General features: G+C 42.2%; 1 protein-coding gene across 1 annotated transcript; it reads left to right on the top strand.

Annotated features, from left to right (window-relative positions):
• The first annotated feature begins 371 nt into the window (after positions 1-371).
• Positions 372-12179, top strand: HS3ST1 (heparan sulfate-glucosamine 3-sulfotransferase 1). The gene is made up of 2 exons (XM_075023143.1): positions 372-736; positions 9455-12179. The coding sequence occupies exon 2, from the start codon at positions 9583-9585 to the stop codon at positions 10543-10545; it is 963 nt and encodes a 320-aa protein (XP_074879244.1). The 5' UTR covers positions 372-736; positions 9455-9582; the 3' UTR covers positions 10546-12179.
• Positions 12180-12502: the final 323 nt, after the last annotated feature.

Raw genomic sequence — 12502 nt, 5'->3', positions numbered from 1 at the left:
AAATTAAACCTATGACTTAAAATAAATCCCCAGAAAGCCTTTCCCCCGCTGCTTTTAGGAAGCAGCGTTTCTGTCATTCTGGACATCCATCCTGCTTTAAATTCTTCTGGCTGAATAAAAAGCGTTTCGGAGGAAAAAATAAATTAAAAAAAAAAAAATCAAAGCCACCTTGTAAAGTCCAGGAGACATAAACAAGAAGTAAACGCCACTACAAGCGCTATCAGTCTTTCATCCACGCGACCTCGCGCGGGTGTTATTTTTGGGGGTACGGGAAGGAGGCGGTTGGCGGGGGGGGGGGGGGGGGGGCGGTTCTCCGTAGCCGGCGATTTCTTCCCCCATCCCCGGGAGATGATTTGGGTGAAGTGTTGTTTGGGTACCGACGTGGGGGTGCCACTGCGGGTGGGTGTGCGGCGTCCCCGTGGGCGAACACCCCGCCGGGCCGCCGCTCCGCCTCAGGGGCCGCTCCCCCCCCCCCACCCCCTCCGCCCTCACCTCAGGGGGGGAGAGGGGGCGGGGCCTCTGCGTGACGTACCGCGGGGCGGGGCGGGGCCGTACAAACAAGCCGGCGCCGGGCGCCGCCTGCGCCGCTTCCAGGCGGGCGAGGCGGGCGGCGGCGGGCGCTGGCTCGCTTCACGCACCCCCCCCCCCCACCGCCAACCCCGCCGCTGCCGCCGGCCCCCGCGGGCGCCCATGGAACAGCGGGGCGGGCGCTGCCCCACGGCCCCGCGCCCCGGCGGTGAGTGGATGCGCGGGGCGGGGGGAACGTTCCTCGGAGGACAGCAGGGGAGCGCGAGAAGTTTGGGGTGGAAGCGGGGGCCGGAGCCGGGGCGACCGTGGAGTGGTGGGTGGGTGGGTGGGTGTCTGCCTGCCTGCCGCCCGCCCCGGGGGGGTGCACAGCCGCTGTCACCCCGCGCTGCCGCCCGCCCCTCCGCCCGGCACCTGCTCCCGGCAGGTGGGAGCTCCGCGCCCGCGGGAGGCGAGCGCCGCGCCGCTGCGGGGCTGAGCAGCGCGTCCGACCGACCGACCGACCGGGGGAAACCTCTCAGCCCCGGCCACGGGGAGGGGGGGACGCGTGGGCGGCAGCTGCCCCCCGCCCTCCTTATTCACCGAGTCAGGCTGCGGGAGGCATCGCCGGCGGGGCGGGGGGGGGGGGGTCTGCCCAGATTTTTTTTCCCCGGGTACTTTATTTCTTTCCCCCCTTGCTTCCCTTGGGGCTAAATGACAAGGGCACGGAACGGCTGGGGTGTGGAAGCAGGGCGGCAGAGCGCAGGGCTCCTACCTGACAGCGGAACAACTTGCAAAAAGCTCCTCTGAGCATCTCTGATCCGTTCCCACGCCGAGCGCTGGAGCCGGCTGGATGCGGCGTGCTGAACTGGAACCCGGCAAGCGGCGTAGGGCTGGAGGGCAAAGTGGTCTTTGGGGGTGGCAGGAGAGCACAAAGCCTTAACTCAAGCTCGCTTCTGTTTTGAAGGACTGGCTCCCTAGAATAGTACAGGGAAGGCTCGGTTACTGCAGTTCTCGGGGTGCTTTCCGGGGATAAGGGTGCAAGAGGTGGAAATCTTCGGGGGGGGGGGGGGGGGGCAAAAAGGATGTCGGGAGGGAGGGAGGGGTGGCAGTCCTCAGCTGGAAGAGGTCTGCTTTGGTCTTGTTTTCCAGCCATCCCAAAGATCAGGAAAGGGCACCCACCTAAGTACAGGCAATTCAATTGCCTCAGTTGACTGGGAATTAAAGCATATGACTCCCCTTCCTCTCTACCTTAGTGCAATAGGTTGAGGGCTTCCCCTGTTCCAAGACTGTTCCTCTTTCGATGCTGGGGAGGAAAAAAGAATATCTGGGAAGTCCTACAAATACCAGGCTTGAATGGCGTGGGGATGGAGTGTCTGCAGAGATCATCATTCCAGCACGAGAGACCCATTCATTGCCCACTCCCACTGACAGCCTCTGCAGTGTATATGGCAAGTGGAACGTTTAGTAGAACAGGTTCAGTTCCATGTATGCCCGTGTATTGTCTGGCTATCAATATGTAAATATATATATAAATACAATAACTATTACAATTTACATCTGCCAGCATTTCATGCACTCTTGAAGAAGTGCATTGCCACACTGCTCGAAAATGAGCACCTATCAGTAAGAGTGCAGTTACTGACATCAGCTTTAGCTAGCTCTTGCACATCCACCCCTTCAGTACTCACCCTGTGCTTTTGTGGTTTTTTTTAATCTTTTTTGGAAAATGCAGAGGTTTTTGATATTACATAGCCAAACAAATGCCTCCAGTAGGTCAGCAGCAAGATTATGCATCTGAAGCAAAGCCAGCTGCTGCAGTGGAAAGGCACTAATTTGACAGAACAAATTCCAACCCCAGCATTGCCAGGTTCCAGTCTGTGTCCCCTCCTTGTCAGGATACTACCTTGATTGTTCTGAAGTAGCCATATGCCTCCACAGACATTACAGAAAAACAGAGTGGGTGGAAAACGGTTTTCCAATACACAAGAATACTTGCATGTATAGATACATATAACTCTTCTGCTTTTCATTAGAGGAAATGAGAAAAGTTTTTATTAGCCTGACTAGCATGAGATCTCCTCCTTCCCTCTTCTAGAAATGCCACCCAGAGCCAAGAAGCTATCAGAGCCCAAAAATATGTCGAAGGTGATGGATTTCCATCAAAAGTTTTGATCATTAAAAAAAAGAAAACTAAAAATATGCCTGGGCAGTCCAAAATGGAAGATCCTGCTAGGTCATCTCACTTCTCACTCCAGAGCATGAGGGTTCCCTCCAGGTCACCATGTAGGGCTTCGCTTAGTAAATTGATTGGTTTAGCTAAGTCTAATGCAGTGACGACCTCACCAGTACGCACTCTGCTCCAGTATTATTCTGAAGGCAAGAGATCAGAAGACACAGAAATCAGCTTGGAATATGAACTAAATGATTATTTGGAGGTTTGGGGTTTTTTTTATTTTATTCTTTTAAATGTCTTACTGGTATTTGAAATGGGGCCCACAGCTACAGAGTGGTAAGAAATTGCTTGGCAGAGGAAATGAGAATGGGATTGCTTAATCTGCTGCATTCCCTTTTTCAATACATCCAGTTAAGGTGAGCCTTTGTACAGAAAGGGAGCAAGACAGGACAGAGCCATCCTTTCACACAGGTTGTTTTCTTGAGGACAGCTTTGATGAATTAGGAAGCAACTCTATTAACTGTGCAATAGATTTCTGCTTCCTAATTAGAATGTGACCCATTTTGCTTGGGAAGTGGGGTGGGGAGTAATTTCTGGATTTTGAATTGAACATTTGGGTTTACGGGGGGATAGAGAAGGCAGTGGTACAGTGTACCCTTTCTCTTTATGGAAAAAAAAAATTGAGTCCTGACAGGTATTAAAAAATTGCTAGAAGGTGGTACGGGGATTCCATATTAGCATTCAGTACAAAAATTTCTGTGCATCCTGAGCTTTTCAAGTTTATTTTTATTCTTCTGCAATGTCCCATTTTATTTTTACCTGCATGAGGTTCTCTGAAATCTAGGGTATTCTCTCTTCTAAAAATTTTTATGATCTCTTGGCATGAAAGATTGGAATGGTCCCTTCTGACCTTAAGAAAGAGAGTGCATGTTATATATAACTACAGTCTATTATGGATTTGCTACTTTTATTGCTCACACTGGAGTTGAGCTCCTTCTTTAAAAGTCATGAACTGGTGACCTAGCTAATTTGTATAAACTGTATTTATCACAGCAGGTACAGAAATACGGCAGATTTCAGCCAAAAATACTTCCTACCAAGTCAGCCTTTCTCAGCTGGTTAAGTTCCCCTGATCAAAATTCGGAGACTTTAAAAAGTATATTTCTGAAGTCTTAGAGCTGATAGACAATACATCATCTTAACAGCACTGAAATTATGATTAGATTTCTTAACATGCTGACTATAAAAGTTAAAGCCATGGTTTAATCTCTACAGGTTGTGCAGCATTTTTTAACGTAATTTGGGAAATGTACCTAGACAATATCATTTAGGCACTGTAATATAGGTTCATACAGTTATTTATCTTTTCACCTCCCCTCTTAATGCACAGATGGCTTTTTTTATATATCATGAGGTGATCAATAGTTTATGCCCCTAGAGATCTATGGCTTCAGTACTATATAGTTCTATTTAATTTAATACACTCGTCTCTGTAGCACTCACTGAAGTAGGCAATTACTTGTAGTTAATTACTGGAAACTAGAATTTGAGCATTTCATTGGCACATGTTGTTTAAAACTTTTGTTAAAATGTGATTAAAAACAGTGGTGGGGGGGGGAAGTGTGGGAACCATTTCTTCATGAAGAGGGCATTGTGAGACAGTTTAATATTAAAAATAGTAAAATGCAGAATACATTTCCAAGGAAAAAAGTTTCATAAACTAGATTATATTTAAAAAAGTAAAAATTTGTTCCCTTTACTTTCCTGCTCTTGACTGAGCTTTAAGTGATAGCTGTACTACCTAGTTTTATGCTAACTGGACACAAAGTGTCCCTTGAAAGTGCTCATATAAACAACTAAAGAATACATCCTATGGCAGATACCATCTATTCTTAGAGGATAGGAATATATACTGTTCATATCAATGAGTTCTTGAAGAATTTCAAGTACACTACAATTGATCTAAGTTCAGTTTTTTAAACACATGACTGAATACAAATGTTCAGATCACTGACTTTTCATCAGTTTAGAAAGTTGTTTGTAGAGTTGGTTAGCTCAGTTACGGATTTATTTTTTTTTCCAACATGAGAAGCCAGCATAGCAGATGTGTGGGCTGTACTGCACAGCTAGTTTTAACCAGCAATGTTAGTCTTACATTTTGCAGTAATGAGTGCCCAAATATGTGCAAAGGAAAATACAGTCAACAAACCGTCCTGAGGTTCTATCACATCTGCAAAACTAAATATACTTTATAAGAACAGAATGTCTCCCTCAGATTTTCAGCTCTAATCTCCCTCTAGAGACAAACTTTAGCAACTGATCTATGGTTCTTGTTCAGGCGAGACTGTGCTTTTTTTAGATGCCTGGGCAAAGATCTCTCCAGTGAAAGGCTTCAGTTCTGCAAGGAGAGAAAGTGAGGGCATCTGAAACTTAACCTGTTCATCCTCAGTCCCTCGAGAACCATAAAAACAGAGCTTCCCTTTAAGGAAGGTGAAGTCACCTGCGTGTTCATGGAAAGTATGTAGTCTCCCCTCTCCTAGTCACCTTCCTGGTGGTAACTGTGTCCCATTAGCTCTGCTAAACCTCTCGGTATATTGCTGTGGGCTTTTTTGTGAAGTATTCCCCTGTCAGATTTGCTAGCAGACTCTACCTGATGCTTACTGACTGCCCTACAGACTCCCCCTCCTACCTGCTTCAGCAGCTAACTTGATGGTTCTTAGGAAAGTTCAGAGCTAAATCCAGCGCCATCCCACCCCCAGCAAAAATTAAGTTATCAGTTCAGGTAAAAACTACCTTGTTTTGTTAATGCTAATTAAACTAAAAATTATATATAATCTAGGTAGTTTAGGCCGTGCCATTGAGTGAGTATAAACATACCAAGGCATTAAGATACCTTGGTAATGTGGTAAAAGATAGTCAGAAGTCATAAAATGGTGACACGTGTTTAAAGAGCACTGTAATATGTTTAAAAGCCAATGAAATATGGCAGCTGTGGCCCTCATACTGCATTTGCTGAGAAAAGCTTCCATTTATTTCCAAGTTACTATTACTTTTGCAGAAGTTTTAATCATGAAAGCTGATTTGATTGGCAATGTCCACATTGAATCTTGTTGAATAAACAGTATGGCACATTTTGCTAATTAATTGGAGAAAGCAGAAGAAAAGATTAAGCAAAAGCAATCAGACTTTTTGAAAAGTCTTGGTGTAATCTTCAAAGCACCATTTAACATAAACTGTGTTTCTTTTACCAACTTGCTCGTTTACTTGTAGCAAATACAATAGTAATGACTGTCAGTTAAATTTTTGTACTAATCTGGAATACAAAGTCATTGAGTGAAGTCACGTATGCTCTGCATGACTTGCAGAGGCAGTGAAGAGAATTCTTAAAGCAGAAAAGTAATTTGGCAGAGTGGCTGCTACAAACTTTTCAGTGCATGCTTGTTATTTGTGGGTCCAAAAAAACGGTTTCAACAATTATAAAGCTACACAATACAGGTTTGCATCATTTTATATAAACTGCTGTAATTCTAGCCACCAAACTGCAGATCTGCATAAAGTGTTAAAGAGGACATAAGAAAAGAAAGCTGAATGACAACCAATTTATATGCCGTTTTATTCCTGGACACCAATTTGCCCACACAACATATGTTTTGTGCTGAATTTAGAGGCACACTCATGTCCATTGTGTTGCATTAGTCTAACACAACAAAAAAATTGATCCCGATATCAAACCTATATAGTTTGAGAGAAACAAAAGAGAATAGAAAGAAAAGGCAGACAAAGCTTTATTACTTGCAAGCAAAACAACAATAGCATATAGGTACTTTGAATAGCATAATTATTGATGTGGTTCATTGCGTGTGCATAAAGACAGTAAATGCTGCAGACACTGTAGCAGTGTTCTGCAGTGTAACACCTGATGCGCACCTGAAGAAACAGTTGGGGAGGATCAATGAAATTCTGTATGTCTCAAACAGAAGATACTCCCGTGTTATTCTGAGGTCACATGTTGCAACAGAAAACAGTTGCTTTTTATTTATAAAAAGCTATCCCCCAGAAAGTATTTAAGAATGGGAAGACATTGAGGCAGAGCTCCACTGAGGCTCAGAAAGCTATCTGAGGTGAGGCCCTTTGCACCACACCTGTAATGTCCTACAAGTCTGATTTCAAAGACCAATGCTAGCCAAAACAAGAGTAGAGCTACATCTAAGAGACATCTTGCTGTGTCTTTTATTTCCTCCAAATATTCCCATGTTATACTTGGCCACAGGAAGGCTTGAATAACAAAAGTTGGCAACTGAGTAGTATGCAAACTATGAATTAAAAATGAACAGACCCAATGGATTGGTATACATAGTTCATTTTTTAAAAAACCCAAAACTTAAAAATCCCAGCAGTGTGTTGTCACTAATATCTGAGACCAGCAGCTAAAAGTTAATCTTTCCAGAGACAGACAGCCTATGGCAGACCTTGGCTATTAGCGTAGCATATTTCAGTCTAACTACAAATAAATAAGGGTTCCTACCATTAGGCTTTAACTTAACTCCTTTCAACAACAGTTCAACCTGTTCCTCACTGGAATCCTATTATGCTTTTCCAGTAAGGTGTTAAGACAAGTCAGACTTACTATTTATGGGGCTAGTGACTCTTAAAATATACTCTGAAGTAAGTGGCTATTCCTTTAATCTGTGACCTTAAAATTCAGCAAGAGTTGATGTTTTGTTGCTCTTAGGTACTGCCCATCAGTCACTGATCCCGTCTGGCTTGTGCTGTACCATTTGCTCCCATTGCTGCTGAATATGGTGGCAGCGTATCTCAGTGGGGACATCCACCATGAATTTACCTATATTGAATTGTCTGTCACCTAGTGTCCTGCCACCAACATCCTCAGTGTGGGGCTAATAATTAAGATTATTTCTTGTTAAAACTGAAGTAGATTAAGCTGAGAAAGATTAACAGGAATGGTGAAGACAGGGAAAGAGAGCAGAAGATTAATGATGACACCCAAAATGGAGCTCTTTCAGCCAGATAAAACCTAACAGTGACCAAAAATGGAAGAACAACAAATTCCTCTGCAAAGTTGCCTCACGTCAGACATCACAGAACAGCCCAGGGCATGACCTTCTACCCAAGCAAGACGTGGCATACCCGTGAGCTCAAAGCCTGCAGGCATACAGGGAAGCATACATGCTTTTGACTTCACATTTATCATGACACTTTGCTTCCCTCTCCTCCCAGCCTTGATTTCTGCTTCCTAACAATATAGCTGCCTTGTAACCCTTTAAAAGTGATTAGAAAAAGGGAAAGCATAAAAGTAATAAGCAGTAGCAAACATCAGGAAGCAGACCTGCTCCATTCAGGATGGAGTCACAACCTCTGTAAATGCAAAGCTATCAAACAGAACTTTCTAGATCACTTAGAAACACATCATTAGTCTTTGTCACACTGGGACTTAGCTTATTGTGGAAAAGTCATTAGTTTCTTTTCAGATTCTCTGGAGAATTTCCAAAACCTAGCCCTTGCATTTCCTCAGGTTGTTCATACATAATTTCATATTTCAGCCCTTGTTAGCCGGTACGGTATGCACCGTTCCAAGATTAAATTCATAATTACAGTAGCCTACTAAGGCAAAGCAGTCAGGTGCTCCGCCATTGTGGCTTCCACTTATAAATGGAGTTAGACAATACCAAAATCATACTTACACCAGCCCTCCACTGAGGTTATAAAGTCTTTGGAAGGCATCTTAATTCAGGGAGCTTGTATACACAGCCTGCTCAGAACATGACAATCTATCAGCTATGCTATGTGGGAGGCCATTAATATTTCACTTCAAACATTGCATTAAAAACACCCTGACCTTTAAATGGAGTTCAGTGGTGGTATTTAGTAGTCTTTTGATAAAGTTAGTTGTTCACCTCACAGCAGCTTGCTGGCTAACTCTCAAAATGAACTTCAGAAGTATCCATTGTGTATTTTCTTTCCTGAGTATCATGACTGGAACCACAGCTCTTTTAGCGTTTTGTTGATGCAGTCATACTCTAGTCTATGGTTTCATTACCTTACCTTTTTGCAGGGCCGGAGTGCATACCACCTGACTCTATCCTTAGAAACCCTAAGCACAAAGCAAATGTGAACTTTGCTGGATGACACAAAAATTCAACTTTTCCTTGGTCTACCACACACCCAGAGCTGCTCTTAACTTCTTCCTAGAAGAACGTTACCTTCCTGTGGTTGGACAGCTCTATCTATATTGCATGAGCCTTTTTCCCAGGAGGCTTTACTTGTAAGGTTCCTGTCACATGGTCCTTTAGGGGCTATAATTCCCAGACTTCCTACAAGACCCTCAGCTTTTAGGAAGGCTCTTTTGGTCCAGCCCACACCTTTTCTTTTTTATGTTTTGTTTCCAAGATAAACCTATTCTTGCAGACAAAAAAAGCACTTAATTCTCTTGTGATTGTTGTTCAACTCCAATGAAATTAGATTTAAAAAAAAAATAATAAAAAATAATACTCCGGGTGAATCTTGGGTGCAAGAGAAAGATTCAGAATGTTCATGTCTCCTGATGGCTGCAAATAATTTTCTCATGGCATTATTTTATATGCCTGCCTTTAAAAGAATTTAATCATACCAAATGATCTATGAGGCTAGAGCTGGGAAAGCTAAAGAAGTTTGTTCAGTTGTGAAAAGCAAAAGATACTCGCAGTGTGGCTTTAGTAGTGATATGTCTGAGTATAAAATAATGTGCTGCTTTTCTTTTTCTTTTCCCTCTTTCAGCAAAGTTTCCGTTTGAGAAATACGCATTCACTCAGCAAACCAAAAACAACTTTTAAAGGTTGTTCTCGGTGGAAATCACTCTATGCCCCATTACCTGCTTGAGTGAAACCAGACTAAGAACTTCTGTCATGGCAGCTTTTCTGCTGGGAGCTGTGTTGCTTATTGTTCAACCTCAGATAGTGCCTTCCAGACCGGCTATAAATTCGAAGGCTGAGACTTCTTCTCAGTCTGTTCAGAGAGAGCTTTTAAAGAAGACGTCTCAAAAAAATGACTTCAAGGAAAACATTCATTCTAATGGATCATGCCGGCAGCTGCCACAGACTATCATTATTGGAGTGAGAAAAGGTGGAACAAGAGCTTTGTTAGAGATGTTGAGTCTCCATCCAGATATTGCGGCAGCAGAAAGTGAAGTTCACTTCTTTGACTGGGAAGATCATTACAAAAATGGATTGCAGTGGTATATTAATCAAATGCCATTCTCTTATCCCCATCAGATCACCGTGGAAAAAACTCCAGCATATTTCACGTCACCTAAAGTGCCTGAAAGAGTTTATAACATGAACCAATCAATGAGACTACTCCTCATTTTAAGAGACCCAAGTGAGAGAGTACTATCAGATTACACCCAAGTGTTCTATAATCATATGCAGAAGCACAAGCCCTATCCATCCATTGAACAATTCCTGATTAAAGATGGTGAACTCAATGTGGACTACAAGGCAATAAACAGAAGCTTATACTACATTCACATGCAAAACTGGCTGAAGTATTTTCCTCTTGATCGTATCCACATTGTAGATGGGGATAAACTAATCAAAGATCCCTTCCCAGAAATAGAGAAGGTAGAGAGATTTTTGAAGTTATCGCCACAGATAAACGCTTCAAACTTTTATTTCAATAAAACTAAAGGCTTCTACTGCCTAAGGGACAGTGGTAGAGAGCGTTGTTTACATGAGTCAAAAGGACGAGCACACCCACAAGTAGATACCCGGTTACTCGAGAAACTGCATGAATATTTCCATGAACCCAACAAGAAATTTTTTGAGCTTGTGGGCAGAACATTTGACTGGCACTCATTTGTGGCAAGTTAGTGGTAAACTTCAGAACCTATGTTCCAGTGTACATTCAGAAATTTTAAAAAGGGCATTTAAGCTATAATTTATTTGTAAAATCCATAAATACTTCTGTACAGTATTAGATTCACAATTGCCATATATACTAGTTATATTTTTCTACTTGTTAAATTTGAAAGCATTTTGTATTGTTTTTCATGGTTGTTAACATTGTGTATGATGTGTCTATATGAAGAAACTAAATTATTTCACTGCAGAAGATGTTCTCTTGAGAATGCGTTGTCTTTTTAATAAATAAGAAATTCATTTCAGCAGAACCTTTCAGAATTATTTGAATACTTTGGCCTTTCTGGACTATTCTGGACTTTCTCCTCTAATTGCTAATGAATATGCTAAACTTTACATTTTCATTTTTCTTGCTTTAAAATGTGGTTTAATAATTTCTTTTTCATTTGAAAATATTGTAGTTAGCAAATTGTTCCATCGTGCTTTATAAAATTATTCCCAATAAAGTGGTGGTACTTATACATGTTGGGACATGCACACCCAAAGGACAATGGAAGTCTCTGTGTAGTATGACGTATTAACTGCTGTACTTACCTTTGTATTTACTGTTATAACAAGTGCTACTCAAATTCTTTGGCAGTACAGTGCAGGTTTCATGGCAGATTTTTAAAGATCCTGTGGGGACCTGCTCATAAAATCCAGAGTTAGCTGCAGAAATACGGTCAACCTGAAAGCTTCCTACAGTCTCTGAATGTATATATGCTTCATAAAGAAGGAGAGTTGAGAGAAGAATTTAAGCAATATAGGGACATTTTCAAGGTTACTTATGACTGTTCCTACATTTTATAGCACATTTATGCTTTGCCATCACTGAAAATGAACACTTACACCAGAAGAATTAGTTGGTCTACATTCCAATAAGCAGCAACTTCATTCATATAAATATTACCACACTTGTACCCCATTTAAGGCTGTTTTCCATGAGTTGAACAGGTGCTTTGTGCAACTGAAAATTGCCCATTGACTACTGTTTATTTAATCTCTTTCCAAGAACCATGATGCCAAGTCTTGATTAGACTTGCGTGCTGTGGGATTAACTCAAATTCCAGGAACTTTTATGGCCTTCCGTCTGCTAAAAATGGAAGTTAGATGTTAGTACGTTGGTAAAACTTACAGCTCTCCTTGTCTACAGTAGTTATGTCTTGTCAGCCATCAATTTCTGGAGTTAGAGTTAATCCTGTTTCCACACAAGGCTTGCTATGGTACTTTCATTCTGAGCTCCTAATTTTCATTTTATGATCTTGAGTTTAGCCGTTGAATGTGCAGTGGCAACACCCTGTAAATTTGAACTTGTAACCAATTGTTACAATCCTTTATAAAATTCAAATGTAGATTCATTAATTTTTTTTCTGGTGAGATGGTGCAAACTTGGGCACTATGACAAGGTACTGTCTGGATGCAAATATCCCATATTATGCTGTTTGCATGAAAATTTGCAGATGCTGCCCCTCTCTCTCCTGCTCCTTGTGCACCTGCCCAAGCTGTATTCAACCTCAGAGAGGTTGGTGGTGTTTTATAAAGTAGACCTTTGACGAAAGCCTACAATGAAACGGTATTGTACTCAATAAAATATTTTCTGAATTGCATCTTTCCTTTCTCTTTTGTTCATCACTTTCTAGTTTGGAAGACCAGAATTTAGGACTCAACTCCAGTTCAGATTGCAGTTAAATGTTACTTAAGACTTTAGGTGTAGCCTAGTGGATTGATTGGAAAGCAGTTGTTTGCTACTGGGTTGTGCCTGCATGGTCCATTGCTGACCCAGAATATACAACAAGGAGGGAAAGTTTCTGGTGGCAATAATGTCACATCTTACATGAGGCAGAGGCCAAAAATAGCAGGATTATAGCACCATCATGCTCCTATTAAAGTTTTACAAAAGAGAAAATTGGGGGAGGCGGGTTGTAAGGTA

This window comes from Buteo buteo, chromosome 1 (genome assembly GCF_964188355.1).
Source record: "Buteo buteo chromosome 1, bButBut1.hap1.1, whole genome shotgun sequence".
Classification (NCBI taxonomy): domain Eukaryota; kingdom Metazoa; phylum Chordata; class Aves; order Accipitriformes; family Accipitridae; genus Buteo; species Buteo buteo.
This window is presented reverse-complemented; position numbering and strand designations above follow the sequence as displayed.

Excerpts from the sequence above, each read along its gene's own strand:
- HS3ST1 (XM_075023143.1), top strand. The coding sequence starts at position 9,583 with ATGGCAGCTTTTCTGCTGGGAGCTGTGTTGCTTATTGTTCAACCTCAG.